The sequence below is a fragment of the Molothrus aeneus genome, chromosome 2 (assembly GCF_037042795.1).
Source record: "Molothrus aeneus isolate 106 chromosome 2, BPBGC_Maene_1.0, whole genome shotgun sequence".
Lineage (NCBI taxonomy): Eukaryota > Metazoa > Chordata > Aves > Passeriformes > Icteridae > Molothrus > Molothrus aeneus.
In genome coordinates this window covers 114,696,347-114,717,688 of record NC_089647.1, presented here as the reverse complement: position 1 = coordinate 114,717,688, position 21,342 = coordinate 114,696,347, and the positions used below count along the sequence as shown (strand labels likewise).

At 43.6% G+C, this 21,342-nt stretch overlaps 1 protein-coding gene across 1 annotated transcript in view; it reads left to right on the top strand.

Moving 5' to 3' along the window:
* Positions 1–4,442, top strand: part of DYRK1A (dual specificity tyrosine phosphorylation regulated kinase 1A) — a 78,553-nt gene extending 74,111 nt beyond the window's left edge. Inside the window, exons 8-12 of the mRNA XM_066545559.1 lie at positions 51–197; positions 499–639; positions 874–1,180; positions 1,645–1,769; positions 3,744–4,442. Coding sequence (XP_066401656.1) covers positions 51–197; positions 499–639; positions 874–1,180; positions 1,645–1,769; positions 3,744–4,367 — 1,344 coding nt within the window. The 3' untranslated portion in view covers positions 4,368–4,442. The remainder of the gene's footprint in view (positions 1–50; positions 198–498; positions 640–873; positions 1,181–1,644; positions 1,770–3,743) is intronic.
* The last annotated feature ends 16,900 nt before the right edge of the window (positions 4,443–21,342 follow it).

The window sequence follows — 21,342 nt, the reverse complement described above, 5'->3', positions numbered from 1 at the left end:
TCCCTTGGGATGCTGTGTGTGATGGTGACTTGGAGGTGCTTTTCTTGCAGATATACCAATATATCCAGAGTCGTTTTTATCGATCACCAGAGGTGCTACTGGGAATGCCTTATGACCTTGCAATTGATATGTGGTCCCTTGGGTGTATTTTAGTCGAGATGCACACTGGAGAGCCTCTCTTTAGTGGGGCAAATGAGGTGAGTTATCTCCCAGGAATTGGGGTTTTTTGTTGGTAATCCCCATCATGATTTTCATCTGTTTATTGGAATGCATAAATCAGGAAAATCTGGTAATTCTGATCAATAACAGGACTTTTGTCAGGACACAAAATTACCTGTTCATAATTTTCTGTGTCTCCCTCTTACTCTTTCATTTGTTTTGTCCATATTAAATTTTTCTTAAATTAATTAACTTAGAGCTTGTATGAGTAGCTGGCATTTGTGCCACAGCTGGGCTGGCTGTCACTTGTCCTTCACCAACCCATTTTGTTTGGGACAGGTGGATCAGATGAATAAAATAGTGGAAGTTTTGGGGATACCACCAACCCATATCCTCGACCAAGCACCCAAAGCAAGAAAGTTCTTTGAGAAGTTGCCAGATAGCACTTGGAACTTGAAGAAGACCAAAGATGGAAAAAGGGTAGGTAAAACAATTAGGATAATAATAAATATAGATAAAAATATGTAAAATGGTGAGTTGTTACTTTGTTTTGCATTGTCTTACTGAAAATGCAGTTTTGTTGTTTATTCTGTTCTGTCTTGTCAATTAAATAACATTTCCTGTCGTGTTGAACAGTTTCCTTACTTGATTTGAGTTTTTATACAGAATCTGTGTTTCACACACTGACTCCCAGCCATTCCTCCCTCCCCACAGGAATACAAACCACCGGGAACTCGCAAACTCCACAATATCCTGGGAGTTGAGACAGGAGGGCCGGGTGGGCGCCGTGCTGGGGAGTCAGGTCATACCGTAGCTGACTACTTGAAGTTCAAAGACCTCATCTTAAGGATGCTTGACTATGACCCCAAGACACGAATCCAGCCCTACTATGCCCTGCAGCACAGTTTCTTCAAGAAAACGGCGGACGAAGGTACCAACACGAGTAACAGCGTGTCCACGAGTCCTGCCATGGAGCAGTCACAGTCTTCAGGAACCACCTCTAGTACATCTTCAAGCTCAGGTGGGTTTTGGTCATTAACAGGTGATAAAATTCTGTTTCCTCATGTTGGGCACTGCCCAGGCTCACCAGGGAATGGGCACGGCCCCGAGGCTGCCAGAGCTGCAGGAGCCTTTGGCCAGCGCTGCCAGGGATGCCCAGGTGGGATTGCTGGGGGTTTGTGCACTTGGACCGCATGATCCTTGTGGGTCCCTTCCAACTCAAAATATTCCATGATTCTCTGAAATGTTAATTTTTTTCCCATACTGTCAAAAAAATATCAGTCATGATCACTAAACAATTATTTTAATCAGCTGGAACAGGTAAACAGAAAACCCCTCAAAACCCAACTAGATGAGCAAAAATGTGAGTGATTAACATTGATCCTATACTTTTCCCTTGAGGCACTTTATAAACCTTTCATGCCATTGTTGGATAGCTGTAAATTCTTTGTCCCTTTGGTCACTGAGCGTGTTGGGGTTTTCCAGGTGGATCTTCTGGCACGAGCAACAGCGGAAGGGCGCGGTCGGACCCCACGCACCAGCATCGACACAGCGGTGGGCACTTCACTGCTGCTGTGCAAGCCATGGACTGTGAAACACACAGCCCACAGGTAATGCAGGACACATAAAGCCATAGATTCTCCCACATGTAGGCCATTCATTGCTGTGTAGACAGACCTTGCTTTTTTAGTAGCCTTTAATCAGCTGTGTTTGTTCCAGTGGTTCCTCTAATGCTGCTTGCACCTTTCAAGGTATGAGCTACAACATTTTAATTTCATTTGCTTTGCTTTTTGTCTCCAGGCTCCTGAGCCAGAGGTCAGGGCTTTATTTTTCCAAGTGTTGTACAAATGCTGTTATTATTACTATAATGTAAAGCTGCTCCTATAATTTTGACAGCAAAGTCACTTATCAGACTTCCTTTAAGTGTTTGAAAATAACATCCAGGATGTGCATTTATTTTTCTTAAGGTATTCGTAGAAAGGTATTGGAAATTATTCTTAAGGACATGCCTGAAATTCTAGAATAATTGTGCAACTGCAAGGCTTGGTTAACGTTTTTAAAAATGGGCATAAATAAAATAACTTAATCTCTCACGTGTTGTTCAAGATAGAAAAGTATTGAAAATTATTCTTAAGTACATTGTCTGCATTTCTAGAGTAATTGTGCAACTGCAAGGCTTGGTTAAGATTAAAAAAATTGGCACAAACACAAATAATTTAATCTCTCATGTATTGTTCAAGATAGAAAAGTCTTGGAAATTAATTTTAAGGGCATGCCTGCATTTCTAGAATAATCATGCAACTGCAAAGCTCGGTTAAGATTTAAAAAATTTGGCATAAATACAAATAACTTAATTGCTCATGTGTTGTTCAAGAACCGACTGGATGTGACACTTGGTTGACAAGGTGGTCAGAGGTTGGATGGTCTTGGATGGTTTTGGATGCTCTTGGATGGTTGGATGGTCTTGGATGGTTGGATGGTGTTGGATGGTGTTGGATGGTTGGATGGTCTTGGATTGTCTTGGATGGTGTTGGATGGTTGGATGGTGTTGGATGGTTGGATGGTGTTGGATGGTGTTGGATGGTTGGATGGTCTTGGATTGTCTTGGATGGTGTTGGATGGTTGGATGGTGTTGGATGGTTGGATGGTGTTGGATGGTGTTGGATGGTTGGATGGTGTTGGATGGTTGGATGGTGTTGGATTGTCTTGGATGGTCTTGGATGGTTGGATGGTTGGATGGTGTTGGATGGTTGGATGGTCTTGGATTGTCTTGGATGGTGTTGGATGGTTGGATGGTGTTGGATGGTCTTGGATGGTGTTGGATGGTTGGATGGTGTTGGATGGTTGGATGGTGTTGAATGGTTGGATGGTCTTGGATTGTCTTGGATGGTTGGATGGTGTTGGATGGTTGGATGGCATTGGATGGTATTGGATGGTTGGATGATTGGATGGTGTTGGATGGTTGGATGGTGTTGGATGGTGGGATGGTGTTGGATGGTGGGATGGTGTTGGATGGTCTTGGATTGTCTTGGATGGTGTTGGATGGTTGGATGGTCTTGGATTGTCTTGGATGGTGTTGGATGGTTGGATGGTGTTGGATGGTTGGATGGTTGAATGGTGTTGGATGGTGTTGGATGGTTGGATGGTTGGATGGTCTTGGATGGTCTTGGATTGTCTTGGATGGTGTTGGATGGTTGGATGGTGTTGGATGGTCTTGGATGGTGTTGGATGGTTGGATGGTGTTGGATGGTTGGATGGTGTTGGATGGTCTTGGATGGTGTTGGATGGTTGGATGATGTTGGATGGTTGGATGGTGTTGGATGGTTGGCTGGTTGGATGGTGTTGGATGGTCTTGGATTGTCTTGGATGGTGTTGGATGGTTGGATGCTCTTGGATGGTTGGATGGTGTTGGATGGTGTTGCATTGTCTTGGATGGTGTTGGATGGTTGGATGGTGTTGGATGGTTGGATGCTCTTGGATGGTTGGATGGTGTTGGATGGTTGGGTGGTCTTTCGCAGCCGTTACGATTCTGTGGCTGGGTGGAAGGACAGCTGTGAGTCAGCGTTGTCCCTGGCATTTTGCAGGTTCGGCAGCAGTTTCCCCCTCCCATCGGTTGGACAGCCACCGAAGCTCCCACCCAGGTCACCGTGGAGAACCACCCGGTTCAGGAAACCACCTTCCATGTCAACCCTCAGCAACAGAACGCATTACACCATCACCACGGCAACAGCTCCCACCACCACCACCATCACCACCACCACCACCACCACCATGGACAGCAAGCCTTGGGCAGCCGGACCAGGCCGAGAGTCTACAATTCTCCAACAAACAGCTCCTCCACCCAGGATTCTATGGAGGTGGGCCACAGTCACCACTCCATGACATCCCTGTCTTCCTCAACTACTTCTTCCTCTACATCTTCCTCCTCTACTGGTAACCAAGGCAATCAGGCCTATCAGAACCGCCCAGTGGCTGCTAATACCTTGGACTTTGGACAGAACGGAGCTATGGACATGAATTTAACAGTCTACTCTAATCCGCGCCAAGAAACTGGCATAGCTGGACATCCCACGTACCAGTTTTCTGCTAATACAGGTCCTGCTCATTACATGACTGAAGGACACCTTGCCATGAGGCAAGGCATTGATAGAGAAGAGTCTCCCATGACAGGAGTTTGTGTTCAGCAAAGTCCTGTGGCTAGCTCGTGACTAAACTGAAACTAAGTTTGTTTCTTGTGTGTTTTTATAGAAGTGGTGTTTTTCCAAAAAAAAAAAAAAAACAAAGTGCAAAGCTGCTTGAATCAGAAGGAGATAAACTCACTGAACCGCTACAGGAGGGCAAAGTTGACTATTTTTTTAAACTTGAAAAGATTGCAAAGGGACAATGAAGTTTTTTGTTTTGTTGGTTTTTTGCTGGGGGGAGGTTTTTTTTGGTTGTTTTTTTTTCTTTTTTTTAAGAGCCATGTCTGGGCCCACCTTAACGGATAGCTTAGTGGTGTTCACCTTTTGCTTCCCCCATTTTAACTTGCCACAACCTAGTCATAGTTTGGTTTTTTTGGGGAGGGGTTTTGATTTTTTAAATTTAAATTTTAATTTTAATTTTAATTTTTTTTTTTTTTTGCTCTCATTCGACAGGGGTTATTGTTCAAATGTTAGTCATAGTTGCAAACTAGTTTCTTTTTAAAGGCATTGCACATGATTTCTAAAAAAAGGCCCTTTGAAGTTTTTCGGGTGGGAGGGGGAGTGAGTAATATATATATTTTTTTTAGTTCCCCAAACAACCATGGGCACAGAAATGCAGTACTGTAAGAAAGAGGGACCTTCAGATTACACAAATATATTATTCTTCAGCTGTAAAAAGGGACGGTTGTGACGGAGTTTGTGAGGCACATTGAGCATGCGAAGTGGCGGTGAGCAGAACTCTCCTTTTCTGAATCTACTGAGGATCAAAGCAGCAATTGTGATGGGAATTCTGTGGGTGCCACCTTTTGGAGCCCACGGGCAGTTAGGATGGAAATCTGACTGGTTTCATAACTGAGGTGCACTGAGAAGCAATCAACGGGTCGGTCCTGGCCAGTCCTGGGGAGGTCTAAGTGGTGGTCTTTGGGATAACCTTTGGCCTTATGGATTTGGACTCTTAAGTTAGAAGAGCCTACCATTTCAGATGCAATCACTTTTGGACATGCTTTTGCAGACAGTCCTTAATGCTGAAAACACAGAGAATGGGTAATTCAAGAGGCCTTTCTTTTAAAAATAGACTTTTGTGACCCACTTATTGTAAGGTATTGCAAGGTCACTTTGCGTGTGTCATAAAGTTGACTTCCTTATTGGTTGAAGGTCACAGGAGTAGTGGTTTGCGTTTGATGGAAATAGCTACAACTGTGTCCCTTCCTGCTTTTTACTTTTTTCTTTTGCTTTTTTCTCGGCACGTGGTTTTCTCCACCATTACTTCTGCACAAAGACGTCTTCTGTTCATCCTGAACATTTTTAAAAAAAAAAAAAAATGCAGAATTTTATGTGACTGCTTTTTTGCCTCACAATTATGCTGTGAATTTTACAAAAATTTATTTTCTTTTTTGATAATTTATTGTACCAAAGCTGTTTTTATAGCACATAGATGTCTGTAACCAATAATGTAGCAGTTCTGCACTTTGACACAAGGTGTAACTAGACCATTTTTAAATGTCAGTTGAAAAATTATGGCTGTACTATTGCTTAAACAAAACTGGAACTGTTGTTGAATTCATAGCCAATACATTTACAGCAATCTGTGTACTGAAGATAATAGATTGACATCTACTTGGAGACTATAACATCTGTTACATTATCAGTGTGTTCAGGCTTCTGAAGGTTAAAAGGGACACTAGATCCAGAAGCTATGAAACCAGCAGTTGATTCTTGTATTCCTTATTAACAAAATTGTAAACTTGAAGGCAAAGACCTTGATTGCATGAACAGGTCCAAAAAAAATAATAGGCTGAGTAAAGCAAAACCCTCAAGGGAGACCTGAGGTTAGCAGGCTGTATTTAACAGGTGCCTAATTTTTGGGTAATGCTGCCTTAATATAACACAGTCAGCTTGGCAGTTGCAAAATTTATGGGCCCATCCAAGAGATTTTATTTTTATTTTTATTTTTTGTGGGAAAAGGAAAAAAAAAAAGCTGCATGAGGAAAAAACACCTTGGTGAAGGAATGAAGGTGAGTTCCTTGCTTGCCCATCCCAGATGAACAGTGTTGCCCATCCTCTCTTACAGAAGCAGTGATCTACCTCTGCCAGTCAGCCCTTGGAAAAGTTAATTTTAGCAGCAAATGGTCAATTCCATGCGGCCAAGTCGTTCTTTCAGTCAAAAAGGTGGAATTTTTTATACTCACAGTGGCAACACAGCAGCTGACTACCATGTAAATGGGAATGAATCCTTGGGATTAGCTTATTTTTTTGTAAATCATGGTTTTCCTAATCAAATATTTCATTTTGTACAAACACATCAACCCTGTGGATGAAAGCGGATTTTTCCCCCCCCCCCTTTTTTTTTTTTTTTTGGTTGGTTTTCTTTTGAAGCTCAGTAATTCAGAGAAGTTTATGGGATTTGGAAGGCTGTCACCTTAGAAAAGAATGCTGAGTTTAGCAATATCAAATCAAAGGAATCCAGTTCTTACTGCTGTCTAGGAATAGAAGGGTAATATGGAATCTGGGTAACACCACGCGCCACCCCTCAGCAAGCGCCAAAAAACCCCCACCAAACCTAAAGCAGTTCAAAGAAATAACCTCTACATCAAGAAGAAAAACAAAACAAAACAACAAAAAAAAAATCATAAAATCCAGTGCTTCTGCATACTGTGTTATGTTACAGTCCAGTTTTGTGTGCTTTACTACACAGTTTGGTTACAGGACTTCTGTGCATTGTAAACATAAACAGCATGGAAAAGGTTAAATACCTGTGTTCAGATTGTAAGATCTAGTCCGGACTTGCTGTGTATATTGTAACGTTAAATGAAAAGACAAGCCCTTTGTATTATAGTCATGCAGTCTTATGTATGATAAACAGTTGAATAATTTGTCCTCAGACTCTTTACTGTGCTTTTTAAAAAGGAAAAAAAAAGAAAAAAAAGAAGGAAAAAAAAAGAGTAATTTAAGGAAAAAAAAAAAAAAGAAAAAAATGTAAACGTAGTAAGTCTTCCTATGCAATTAACCTACTCCAAGCCATGGTATGGTAGGTATAATTATACTATAATATGTAAATATCAGATACATTGAAACAGACTTAAAAATATGAAAGTAAAAGTTGGAGGCGTAACAGCTAATTTGGAGTTTTTAATTGAAAACCAGCGAGGTCTGCAAATCACTGATGTGTGAACACAGCTCTGCTTGATTCTCATGGACTGTGCTTGTAGCTGGAGTTCTTTAATCCTCATCTCTCAGTCTGAGTGTTCTGGTGTGCGCTGCAGCTTCCTGCCCATCCCAGGTGAGCTGGTTCTGAGGCCGTGGGATGGGATTTTGGGACTGGCCTGCTGTTATCCCCAGAGCCCAGCCCAGCTCCTCCTGCACCACCAACTCCCTGGCTGGGGGTGCAGTGGGACCTAGTTTGGAAAAAGCTGATTTTCCTGGAGGTTCTGCCAAGTGGGAGGAGTTTTCTGTGCCTCTGGAGTGATTCAGCCAGGTTATTTCCAGGCTCCCAGTCCTCCTTCAGCTCTGGGACTGCTGAGTTACAGCTGGTGGCCACCAGAGCCTGGCAGAACAAGAGTAACAGCTCCAGTTTGAAACTATTCCATGTAAAAATATGTTCACTCGATGAACCTCCTTAAATCCTTTAACTGTAAAGCTCTTGTGGCTCTTCTGAAGCCTCAGATGTTTTCAGACCCACTGTAAAAGCTGGAATTGCTGCACACAGCCCCTGGGAGTGCTGCCAGCCCTGCTGGCTGTGTGCAGGAGGTGCAGGTACATCCCTGGACCTCTCTCTCGGTTCCTTGTCTCTTTATCCCTGCCAGGATTGCAGTTTTCAACCTTTCAGCCTCAGTTCTTTGCATTAAAAGATTGTAAATTTAGATGATTCTCCATCCTGATTGCTCAGTCCTTGGGGAATGGCTGCTGTGCCAGGATTTAGGATTCCATCCTGTAAGTACCACGGTGTCTGCAGGGGCCTGGATGCCACAAGGCTTGGATTCACCTGGAAATGTGACTTCATCTCCATCATTTATCACTCTGCCATCCTTGTTTTCATCACACCATCCATGTGCTTATACTTTGTACTGGACAGCTGAAAAAATATTTGAAGATCCTCTGTGGAAGAATTCCTGTTGAAGCCCATCAGGAACATCCTTCCTAATGAGGGAGTGAGTGCAAACTCCAGCTTGGTGACACAGAACCTGTTGTGTTGGTTTATAGAACAAATTCATCCCAGTAAGATCAATACAGAACTTTTGGATAGAAAGGAAATGTCTGTCTAGTGAAAAACACACAGGGAAGTGGCTGCAGAGTAGAGATACTGCTGAGAGTTGATCTCCTGAGGGTAGTTGGTGTTTACCCTGAATTTTGGATAATTTATTTATTGGAATTCTCTCGGGGGGGCCCTTGTGGCTCTGCACAAGTCCCTGCCAGGAGGGCACAGCCGGGGGGGTCGGGCTCTGCTCCCAGGGAACAGGGACAGGAGCAGAGGGAACGGCCTCAGGCTGGGCCAGGGCAGGCTCAGCTTGGACAGCAGCAGCAATTTGCCCATGGAAAGGGAGCTCAGGCCTTGGCAGGGGCTGCCCAGGGAGCTTTGCAGTGCCCAGCCCTGCAGGTGTCCCCTGCAGGTGGCACTGAGTGCTCTGGGCTGGGGACAAGGTGCCCATGGGGCACAGCTGGCACTGCATGGGCTGGCAGGGCTGGGCCAGCCTAAATGATTCTACAATTAGGACTAAATTCAAAGAGATCTTACAGCTCATCCAGTCCCACTCCCTGCCATGGACACCTTCCACTATCCCAGGCTGCTCCAGGCCCCAGCCTGGCCTTGGGCACTGCCAGCCACCGCTGCTGTGGGCAGAAAGCAAGCTGATAACCAAAGAGCACATCACCAGTTTCTATGAAAAGGTCTATTTTGAACAGTACATGTTTTGACTCCTTCCCACTTCTCTGATGGTCCAAGTTTTACCAACCATGAGAGCAGCCTGCTTCAAGTCTTGCTCCTTCCCTCAGTCTCTTGGGCCTAAAATTTGATAATTTGGGCATGGGGCACAGCTGGGACTCCATGGGCTGGGAGGGCTTTTCCAGCCTCAGGGATCCTGGGATATTTTACTTGGAATGATTCATGTTAAAGTGCACAATACCTGCCCAGCAAAGCAGTCCAACAGTGGTTTTCTGTTGCACATCCCTGTTTTTGTGGGGTTCTACAGGAACAGCTCCATGTTGGAAATTTGCAGTTGGTTTTTAGTTTTCCACCTCATGACAACTGCTCAGCTGTTCCCTCCTCACTGCTGAAGGAGCCTGGGTTGGATTTCAGCAGTTCTCCATAGGAGCCCTGTCAAATTTATGGGGTCTGCCTGAACTTGAGGGGGTTTGTAGTTGCTGGGCCAGGTTGGACACTGGGGCTTGGAGCAACCTGGGACAGTGGAAGGTGTCCCTGCCATGGCAGGGGTGGAAATGGATGATTTTGAAGGTCCCTTCCAACCCAAAGCTTTCTTTGATTCTGTTAAAAATGGGTTAAAAACTCCTCAGATCTGTTGTTGTGTGATCACTGAGTCCTGCTGAGCACTGATTTACGAATCTCTTGTGAAATCACAGGAATTTTAACAATTTCTTGAAACTTCAGGTTTTATGGGTATTGCTTGTGGTGTTGAGTAATAAAAGAGGAGCATGGCTAAGGCAGGAGAAATTAACGACCAAATCCCCCTCCTGTAGGCCTCCCCTTGAGAAAGGAGATGGATTTGATGGATGGGATTGTCCAAAACCAGGGAGTTAATGATTGGAAAATGATACATGGAAAATCAAATGTTTGTTCTAAAGAAATTCATGGAAGATCTCAAGCAGAAAATTAAAAAAAAAAAATCTTTCTTCAGGATCTGTCTTCCCCTTCCCAAGCTGGGGGACATCTTTATCACTTCCTGTCATTTTCCAAGCTCTCTTTCCCTTCAGATTTTCCTGCCAGCCAGGACTCCTTCCCATCAATGGCAGCAGCTGGTGGATGGAATTGATAATTCTGAGACTGCAGGGATGATGATGATGATGATGATGATGATGATGGAGTTCCCTTTACCCAGGACAGGAAGAAAGGCTCGTCCTGAACGGAGCACATGGAGCTGAACTCAACAAAGCTTTTCCTAATTTGTTCTCCAAGGAAAGTCCCATTTTGGAGACCTTTGGAGTCAAGAATAAGCTGAGGGAATTCATCCACAGAATCATGGAATGTCCTGAGTGGGAAGAATCCACAGGGATCACCCATTCCAGCTCCTGGCCCTGCCCACACCCCCCAACAATCCCAACACTTCCAACAATCCCAATCCCTGGCAGAGCTCTCCAAACTCTCCTGGAGCTCTGGCAGCCTCAGGGCTGTGCCCATTCCCCATTTGGGAATTAAATTCTCAAAGCCTGAGTGTCACAACCTCAGTGACCTGGGAGGAGAGATCAGGAATCTCGGGAGCCAGGGCCTGGAAAAGCAGAGATGTCCCAGAGCTCCTCCATGGGAACAGGGATGGAGTTCTGTCAGAAGTCCAACGCTGTCACTTTGGCTGGAAGAATTTCAGTGCCCTTTCCATTTGGTTTTCAGTTGAAGCTGTAATTATTTCCCTCTTCAGGAGCACTTCCAAGTATTTTCTGCCCCCATCCCAAATTCCTGTCCTTTCACAGTTCTTCCTTCCCCTTCCCCGCTTTCCACTCTCACCCTTCTCCCCTTTCCTAAACTTTTTCTCCCTTTTCACATTTTTTCCTCCTTTTTCTATCTTTCAGCTTTGAATTTTCCCTCTGCTTTTCTTTTCCTCCCTTCTTTTTCCATCTCTGCCTTTCCTTCTTTCCCCACTGCTTTTCCCTGTTTTCTCTCCCCTGTTGCTTTCCCAATCTTTCTGCTTTCCCTTCTCCCTGTATTTCTTTATTCTTTTCCTCTCTTTTTACAGCTTTTCCTGTGCCTTCCTTGCTTTTGTTTTCCTGCCATTCTTTCCCTGTTTTTTCTTGCTCCCCATCCCCTGCTCTTCCCTTCCTCTCCCTCCTTCTTCCCCTTTTGGTTTCCTCCCAAGTCTTTCCTTTTTCCCTTTTTCTTCTTGGTGCTTTCTGAGTTTTCCCTGCTTTGACTTTTCCTCCCTTCCTTTGAGTTCTCTTCCATTATTTTTTCAGGATCTTTCTACACCCCCCTCCTTTATTTTCATTACTCTTCCCTGTATTTTCTTTTCACTTCCCATCTTTCCTGCTTGGTTTTTTTCCTGCCTTTCTCTCCCACTTCCTTTGCCACCCTTGATTTGCTTTTGCTTTCCCCCCACTTTGCTTTCCCTTCAGGTTTTTCCCCCCTTTCTTTCCAATATTTTATCTTTTCCCCTTCTTTTTTCCTCCATCATTTCAATATTTTTGGGTGCTTCTGTACTTCCTTTTCTCACTTCAGTACTTTTCAAATTTCTTCCCCCTTCCTTCTCCACTTTTTTCCAAATGTTTTCCAAGTGCATTTTTTCTTATTTGGTCATTTTCCCATCCCCTCCCGGTTTTGTCTTCTTTTCAATCTTTTCCTATCTCTTCCATGCTTTTTTCTGGGTAATTTAATTTCTTTTTTCCCCTCTTCCTTCCTTGCCTTTTCTTGCTTTTCTGTTCTTATATTTCCCTTTCATTTCATGCTGTTATTCCCACTCCCCATCCTTTCCCATACTTAAGAGACTTTTCTCTACTTTTCAGGTCCTTTCCTTGCTTTTCCCTTTTCTCTACTTTTCCTTTCCCATTCCCACTGCCTGCAGTGCTTTGACGTAATTTTCACTGATTTTTCAGGTATTTTCTTTCTTCTCCCCTCCATGAAAAATTCCCTTTTGTAACCATCTGGATTCCGTTCTTGATCTTTTCCTGCTCCTTTTCCTGTTTTCCTTTTCCTTTTCCCTTTCAATCCTTGTAACTCTTCCTGCTTATTTTCACTCCTTTGCAGGTCTTTTTCTCCCCCATCCTTGTCTTTATTTTCACTTCTAAGGAAGGAAAGAATATATTTTTTTTAAATTTTTTTTTGGTGCTTTTTCCCCCTATATAATTCTAATCAGATTCCACTGGACCTGTAAATGCTCCATTAATACTTTTTAGTTTTTATTTAACTATTTCCCCATTTTCTGTTTAGTTTTTTGTCTTGATAACCTTTTGTTTTACAGGTGTGAAAATGGTTGAGAGAGCTTTTCTCCCTAAATTGGAAATTTCCTAAGGAAAAAGGGTTGCCCAGGGGAAAAAAATCTTGGGAGTCCCAACCTGTCCTGGTGCAAAGATTTTCTCATTTTCTGTATCCTCAGCAGACATTTGGGCAGAGGGTGCTGGCAAATCCCAGAAATGATGTGGCAAACTGGGACGAAGTTCATGAAAGCTGTGAGAAACCTGAGAAAGCTCCCTGGGGCTGGAATCCATCCAGGGAATGGCACTGGGATTTCTGCAGCTCCATGGAAGGGCCATAGGGGGAAAGGAGAAGAAATGGAGGGAATGGAAAAGCTCCCCTGGATGGAGACTGGAAGGCAGAGATCTTGATTGTATGAACAAGTCCAAAAAAAACAACAGGCTGAGTAAAGCAAAAGGTTGGCAGGCTGTATTTAACAAGTGCCTCATTTCTGGGTAGCTTTGGAGAGACTCAGGCTGATTATTTAATGAGAAAAGACAAAAAACCCTCTAGAAACTAAAAATACATCTGGTATTTATATTTCTATCAGACCTTCTGCACAACTTTGTCAGGTGAAACCTTCTGCACAACTTTGTCTTTATGAGGTGAAATTCTTTTGCTTGAAAAGTTGGAAAGGACTGGAAGTTTTGAGTGGGAAAATCCAAATTTTTCCATGTGCCGTAACTCACTGCCATGAGTCCCACTGGATCCACTGATGGACAATGGAAAATCAGAATTAACTCGCTGAGGAGAGCCCCCCTCAGCCTTGGGAGCATCAATCCCAATTTTTGAAGGTTAGGATAAACTTCTTGGCTACTTCCAGGCACAAAAAGCTGCTTGAGCATCCTTGCTGCCTGTGGAATCTGGGAGGAGATGCACAGGAGATTCCATTCTGTGTCCATGTAAGGGCACAGGTCCAAAAAAACAACAGGCTGAGTAAAGCAAAAGGTCAGCAGGCTGTATTTAACAAGTGCCTCATTTCTGGGTAACTTTGGAGAGACTCAGGCTGATCATTTAATGAGAAAAGACAAAAAAACCCCTGTAGAAATTAAAAATACACCTGGTATTGATATTGGTATTTACACCTGGTATTTATATCAGACCTTCTGCACAACTTTGTCTTTATGAAATTGTTTTGCTTGAAAAGTTGCAAAGGACTGGAAGTTTTGAGTGGGAAAATCCAAATTTTTCCATGTGACGTAACTCACTGCCATGAGTCCCACTGGATCCACTGATGGACAATGGAAAATCAGAATTAACTCGCTGAGGAGAGCCCCCCTCAGCCCTGGGAGCATCAATCCCAGTTTTTGAAGGTAAGGAAAAACTTCCTGGCTGCTAACAAGTGCCCAAAAAGCTGCTTGATCCATCCTTGCTGCCTGTGGAATCTGGGAGGAGATCCACAGGAGATTCCATTCTGTGTCCATGTAAGGGCTCCCAGGGCTGCCCTGCAGCTTCTCCCCCATCCCAAATCCAGGTTCAGCCCCAGCTGCATCCCACAAAAAGCTCCTTGTCCCTCTTTTCTTGAGCTCTGGCCAAACTCCCACAGCTGGGAGCTGGGGCAGGCATGGTTTAAAATCCAACCAAGGATTTTGGAGGGGTAATAGGAGAAGGAGGAAAAAGCAGATCTGAGCAGGGCCATTTCTCCTGACTTGTTTTCCTCAAATTTGGAAAAAAATTCAGAGCAGTAACTCCCCATCATTACCTGAAATAAACTTCACTCTGCCTGGGTGGAAGGGCCTGCTTGAAAAACATTCAAAATATTGGAGTTGCAGTGGGTTCTTGACACATCTGACATGGTCTGCTGGGGTCTAATTTTAGCTGCTGCTCTGCCAGCCCTCAGCACTCCCAAATTCTGAGCCTATCTTTAGAAGCAGCAGCCCTCCAGATTCTGCTGGGCCTCATGCTTTGCATTGAGGCTGCAGAAGTCAAAGCCAAATTAAAACAAGTGCCTCAGCATTCAATTCTTTTCACTTTTACTTGGTTTAACTTCACTTTAAGGTGTTCTCTTAAAGGGAGAATTTAAATGAAATCTGGTTTGCCCTGGGACACTGATGGTGCTTTTATTAACTGGGATGATGTTGGTTTAATCCCACGCACCCTGGTGCGATCTCCCCTCAAGTATTAATTTAGGAGAAGGAGAGAATGAACATTTCTTATCTGTGCCTTCATCCAAAGCTGTGTGGGCAGCAGGAAGGGATTGGGGTTGGGGTTGGGGTTGGGGTTGGGGTTGGGGTTGGGGTTGGGATTGGGATTGGGATTGTGCCCCCTCAGGTCATTCCCCACCTGCAGAGCTGGGCCCAGCCCAGGGAGGAGCTGGAGCTGCTGCAGAGAGCCCAGAGGAGGCTCCAGGATGAGCAGAGGGATGGAGCAGCTCTGCTGGGAGGAAAGGCTGGCACAGCTGGGATTGTTCACCTGCACAGGAGAAGCTTTGGGCTGAGCTCAGGGTGGCCTTGCAGGGCCTGCAGGAGCCCCAGGAAAGCTGGAGAGAGACAATTTCCAGGGGATGCAGGGACAGCACACAGGGAATGGCTGCCAGTGCCAGAGGGCAGGGCTGGGTGGGATCTTGGCAATGAGGAATTGTTCCCTGGCAGGGTGGGCAGGGCTGGGATGGAATTCCATCCCTGGATCCCTGGCAGTGCCCAAGGCCAGGTTGGACACTGGGGCTTGGAGCAGCCTGGGACAGTGGGAGGTGTCCCTGCCATGGCAGGGGTGGCACTGGATGGGCTTTGAGGTCCTTCCCAACCCAAACCATTCCATGATTCTGTGAAAGGAAATGTCTTTGGACACATTCCCTTGTCATGGGGTGAGTAAATTCAGGTGTGTCCAGCCCCTTCCTTCTCTCTGGAGTGATGGTGACCCCTGATTTTTGTGATTCTGACAATGAAGCTTCAGACAAACTCCGGTTTTTCCTGAGTTACAAACCCTGCTGCAAAAATCTGTGATAAGGGAGCTTTTTATAAAGGATTGTTTCAGTCTTGTGTCTTTTTGCTTCTGTTGGAATAATTTCTCTTTTGGGCACAAACTGACCCAGCAAATAGGACAAATTATTACAGTTCTGCTGGATGGGTGTCCCTGCTCCTTCCCTGTGGGAACAGGGAATGTGCTGAGCAGTTTGGGATTTATCTCAAGTAAGAGACAAAGGAAAAGCTCACAAGACTCTGCTGAAGAGACAAAAACCCAAAGTCCAAACCCAGAGTTCTGGATTTTGTCTGGATGTACCACAGGCAGAGAAACTTCCCAAGGCTGAATTCCCCAACTTGGGAAAACCAAAAAGATGTTTTGATGTTCACTGGGGAACTTTAAAAGCTCCAATGCAGCAAAAGTGGAATTTGTGCTGTTTCTGGGGCAGGAAGGCAGAAGTTCTAACTCAGACCAGGATGCATCAGCAGAACAGAATTCCAGAAGGGGAAATCCACACTTGATGGATCAGATAAAGTGCAGAGGCTGCAAGTGTCAACACAGAAATAACTGAGAGTGGATTTGAGGTAAGAGATACGAAGGAGGAGCAGCTATTAATAATGAGAGACATGGGAAAAATCCCACAGCCACCCAGGGGGGAAACCTGAGAGCACAAATGCTGCTGGGGGGATCTGTAAAAATAGCAAAGGCATCTTTGCAGGGGATGCTTCTCAGTCCTGCCACTGCAGGAATGGAATACAAAATGCAGCTTTCTAGAGCTGGAGGTCCCTTAGCAAGTGAAGGTTTCTGGAGCTGAGCAAGCCCAGAGCAGAGGAAAAACCTTGGAGAAACAGCTGAGCTGTATCAGGTGACTGGATTTGATCCAGGGCCCAGAGCAGGAGCACTTGGACACATCAGTCAAGGGTGGAACGTGACAGGAACAGAGGGGAGGGGATAAAGCTCAAAGAAAAGGAAGAATTTAAGGGAGCCACAAAAAAGAAAGGAGTAAAACCATTTTGAAATCCATCCACCCTTCTCATGCAATTCTGATTTTTAATAGGCAAGGAAAGGGGTTTTTCCTGAGATAGGGTGGGGATATGGAGGGAAAAAAATGAGTGGAAAAGGGAACACCTGGCTGGTAACAGGGATCTTTCAATGAAATACAGCTGAAGGAAGAGTCTGCCTGAGAGTTCCCTCTTTTCTTCCCATCTCTGTGCATGATTGGAGCCTCTCTGACTGATTTGCACTTTATAGGAGAAACATTTACCAAAAATCCCCACTTTCCTCTGCTTTTCAGTACTAATATAAAAATCCAGGCTGTCATGGAGCAGGTTTGGAGTCACTGTCTGTGGGAGTGCTCAGGAGCAGTCTGGATGTGGCCCTGGGGACAGGGTTTGGGGTGATGCTGGTGGGGCTGGGCTGGCACTGGGTGATCCTGAAGGTCTTTTCCCACCTTCCATGTGAAAATGGTAAATTGTGAACCAGTGGTAGCATGGACACTTCCAAGTACTCCAAATTTTAGGATATTTAGAGGAAAACATCAATTTTCATGGATCAGAACAAGACCAAACATAAAAAAATCCACCTAGGGAATGAAGTGTTCCACATAAAATCTCCTTGTGCTTCCTGCTGTTCACTGAGAACCACCATGACTTCTCAAAACCAGCAACATTTTCTTTCTTTTGTTGTTGTTGCTCCAAATAACCCAAATTTACCCAGAATGATTCCAGCCAGCTTTGCTGGTGGCTCCTGCTCCTTGCTCAGGGCTGATCCCATGGGACAGCCTGGCCTGGGGTGGGCTGGGATGGCTCAGGCTGCTCCAGGGAACCCAGGGATGTGGCACCACCAAACCAGGAGGGTTTGAGGCCATCCCACAACTGCTGAGCAGCTCTGGTGCCACTCCAGCTCTAATTTGGGAAAGGAATCCCTGCACACCCCTGAGCTCAAGGCATGACTCCACTCCTGAGCCCCAACACCAAATTTCCTGATTTGGTGTCACAACAACTTCAATTCCCTTGAGAAAAAGAAAAAAAAAAAAAACAAAACCAAAAAACCAAACCCAAAACCAAAAAAAACCCCAAAAACAACAACAAAAAAACCCCAAAAAACCACCAAAAAAACCCACAAAACCCCCCCCAAAACAACCAAACAGACAGAATTCAAACACTGATTAAAATGTTGCTTTCTTGTTCTTCTTCCAGCACATTTTAGCAAAATATTTATCAGCAACACCACTGTGTTAATGCAGATAATGCGTTCCTGGTTTTGGAGGGTGTGGGTTCATGATTTCTCTGTATAAAGGCAAATTTTGCCTGAGTTCTGTGCAAGGTGATAATTTTCTCTGAAAAGTTGGTGATTCTTTTTGTCATCTTAATCCCTTTTCCAGGAGTTATGTGATGTAAAATTTGGGGTGAAGGGATTAATAATCTGTTGACATCATATAAAACTGGTTCTGAGTACACTCAGTTCTTTAATACCAGCAGGGGACTGAATAATAGAAAATTCTCTTTCTCCTCTTCTTTCTTTCCACAAAAAAAAAATCTCAGAGCCTGATTTTCAGATTTTTATATTTTATATGTAATATACACATAATATAATGTATATAATACATATAAATACATTATATGTATTGTATACATATAATATAATATAATATAATATAATATAATATAATATAATATAATATAATATAATATAATATAATATAATATAATATAATATAATATAATATAATATAATATAATATAATATAATATAATATAATATAATATAATATAATATAATATAATATAATATAATATAATATAATATAATATACCTGCAGGTGTAGGGCTTGGTTTGTGTTTTAATGATTCACAATCACAGGATTGAGAGAATTTTTTGGCACAAAGAATTTGCTGAAATTCTTACCCATTTTTCATGATTTTTAACAAGAGCAGTTTGAATCCAACCATTCAATCTGAATGTTCAGTGCAGAAGGGATGAGGTGCAGTGTTTGACCTCCACTCTTATGGAATCACAGAATGGTTTGGCTTGGAAAAAACCTTAAAACTCATCCAGTTCCAACTCCTCCTTAAATAATAAATATTATTTAAGCTGGGGGCTTAAATAATATTTAAAAATTAAAAATTTAATTTTTAAATATTATTGAAGGCCCCAGCTTTGTCTGCTCTGGCAGTTTCTGATTATCAGGCTGCCAGCTCCAGGTTTCTCTCCAATCCATCTCTGCCTTGTCCAACTCTCCCCTGTAGTTCAGATAAAGTACAACCCCTGGCCTGGCAATTCTTACATCAAGCAAACTTTCAAATAATCCACAACTGTCAACGTCTGGAAAAAGCTGGAAAACAGCCAGAATTTTGGAGAACAAAAAAAAAAAAAAAACCAACTCATGGAAAAGGAATTTTACTTTGGGTTTGGTTTTTTTTCCCTTAAATTCCCTCCCATCCCTGCCCCTGGAAGGGCTCCTGGCTGATCCCTCAGGGAGTTTTGGTTCTGTCTCCTCCTTTTCTCCTGAGGGAGATAAAGCTCAAAGAAAGTGAAGAATTTAAAGGGAGCCACAAAAAAGAAAGGAATAAAACCCTTATGAAGTCCATCCACCCTTCTGATGCAATTCTGATTTTTAATAGCCAAGGACAGGGGTTTTTCCAGTCTTTGAGACAGGATGAGGATATGGAGGACAAAAATGAGTGGAGAAGGGAGCACCTGGCTGTGTGGGTTTGGTGACATTTCCACAACTCCCTCCTGTTCCTCCCTCCCCATGCTGTCCCTTGTCCCCTGCTCTCCCTGGAGCAGAAGGGATGGGAGAGATTTCCCTGCAGGAAAATCCTGGGATGCTCCCCCGTGTGTGTGGCATTCACATTCTCTGAAAAATCCCTTTGCCCAGGAATTTTCTCCTGGGAAGCTGAGAAGCCTCAGAGAAAAGGAAAACAATTCTTATCTCATTTGCTTCTCCTGTGTTGTGCTGATGTGGAATGTGTTTGGAGATTGTTCACCCACAGGTGATTGTTCCATTGGATTCTGCTGGGAGTTGTTTTCACTCTTTGGCCAATCAGGGCCAGGCTGTGTCAGGACTCTGGAGAGAGTCAGGAGTTTTCATTATTATCTTTTTATCCTTCTGTCTGTATCCTTTCTGTATTCTTTAGTATAGTTTAGTATAGTATTCTTTAATATAATATAGTATCATAAAATAATAAATCAGCCTTCTGAGAACATGGAGCCAGGTTCATCATTCCTCCCTTTGTCCACAGGGCACCCCACAAATACAACACCCCCATGTGCCCCAGCTTGGTCTTGGGGCCTTTGGAACACCCAAACTCATGGAGCTTCTGGAACACCCAAAGCTCCTGGAGCCTTTGGAAATCCAAACCTCCTGGAGCCTTAGGAACACCCAAAACTCCTGGAACCTTTGGAACACCCAAAACTCCTGGAACCTTTGGAACACCCAAACTCCTGGAGCCTGTGGAACACCCAAACCTCCTGGAGCCTGTGGAACACCCAAAGTCCTGGTGTTTTTGGGACACCCAAACTCCTCCTGGAGCTTTTGGAACACCCAAACTCCCTGAAGCCTTTGGAACACCCAAACTCCTGGAGCTTTTGGAGCACCAAACCTCCTGGAGCTTTGTGAACCCTAAAGCCCCTGGAACACCGAACTCCTGGAGCCTTTGGAACACCCAAACTCCTGGAGCCTTTGGAACACCCAAACTCCCTGAAGCCTTTGGAACACCCAAATTCCTGGAGCTTTTGGAACACCCAAAACTCCTGGAGCTTTTGGAACCCTAAACCCCCTGGAACACTGAACTCCCTGGAGCTTTTGGAACTCCAAACCTCCTTGGAGCCTTTGGAACACCCAAACCTCCTGGTGTTGGAGGAGCCTTTGGAACACCTCTGGAGCTGCTCCTGCAGCTTTTCCTCAGAGGATTTATCTCCAAGTGTGCTGGGGGAGCTCCTGTGCTCTCCTGGATCCCTTCTCTCCTCGCCACCCGTCCCCATTTCTGTCCCACCCCATCCTCTGACGTAGGGAAAGCTCAAATCCTTCTCTCTCCTCCTCCCTTGTCTGTTCCTACAGCTCCACTCAGACTCAAGGCCCCAGAAATTTAAATGGAATTTATATTTAAATGCAAATTTCTACATTTTAAATGCAAAGTGTAAATTATCAAAAGTGTTCTTTTCTTCCTCCTGTTTCTCTTCTGCACTGGAGAATAACTCTCCATAAATAATAAACATCATAGTTTTATGTATAGATTTAATTTTCCTCCTTGAAACTTCTACTTTTTTAGTGTTACAAAAACCATAATAATGGTATTTACTGATATTGAAGCCTTATCTAATTTAACAAAAATTCTGTATTGCTGCCTTTTCTCTTCATATTGTTCTGTTATCTCTGTCTCTCTTTGTAGCTGAGATTTGTCTGCTTAGGGAAATTTATCTAAATTAGCTGCTGGAATAATTTGAAGTGGATTTGTTTGATTGCACAGAATCAGTTTGTGGCACTTCACTCAAAATCTCAACAGCTTCAATTCAGTTTATTCCACTCCAAATAATGATCAAATAAGGTTTAGAGTTCATTCTCTTGGGCTTTTCAGAGGTAAATTTTAAAGAATTTGAAGAGTGAGGAGCGGGATGTGGCCCAAAGGATGGGCAGGATTTAGTGCAGGACAAGGACCAAGGACAAGGGATGGAATAAAAGGCTGAGTTCTCATTGAGAAAATGAGTTCTGGTAAATTAAAATTAAAATTTTCCCAATTATAAAGCACATTTAAAGAAATATTTTGTCATTTGAAAGCTGATTGTGGTGTTACATGATAATCTGCTGGTGCAACATTTAGAGGAGGTATAAAGAGAAATAAACATTGATATCATGGGACAAAAAGCTCCCTGAAACTGTGCAAAAGCAGCTTTCAAGCCGTCCCAGAGACTGAGATCACCTCATTTGAAATTATTGTCCTAGAACATATTTTCACATATTTTTTTTCTTTTATTGGCTCTCAAAATACA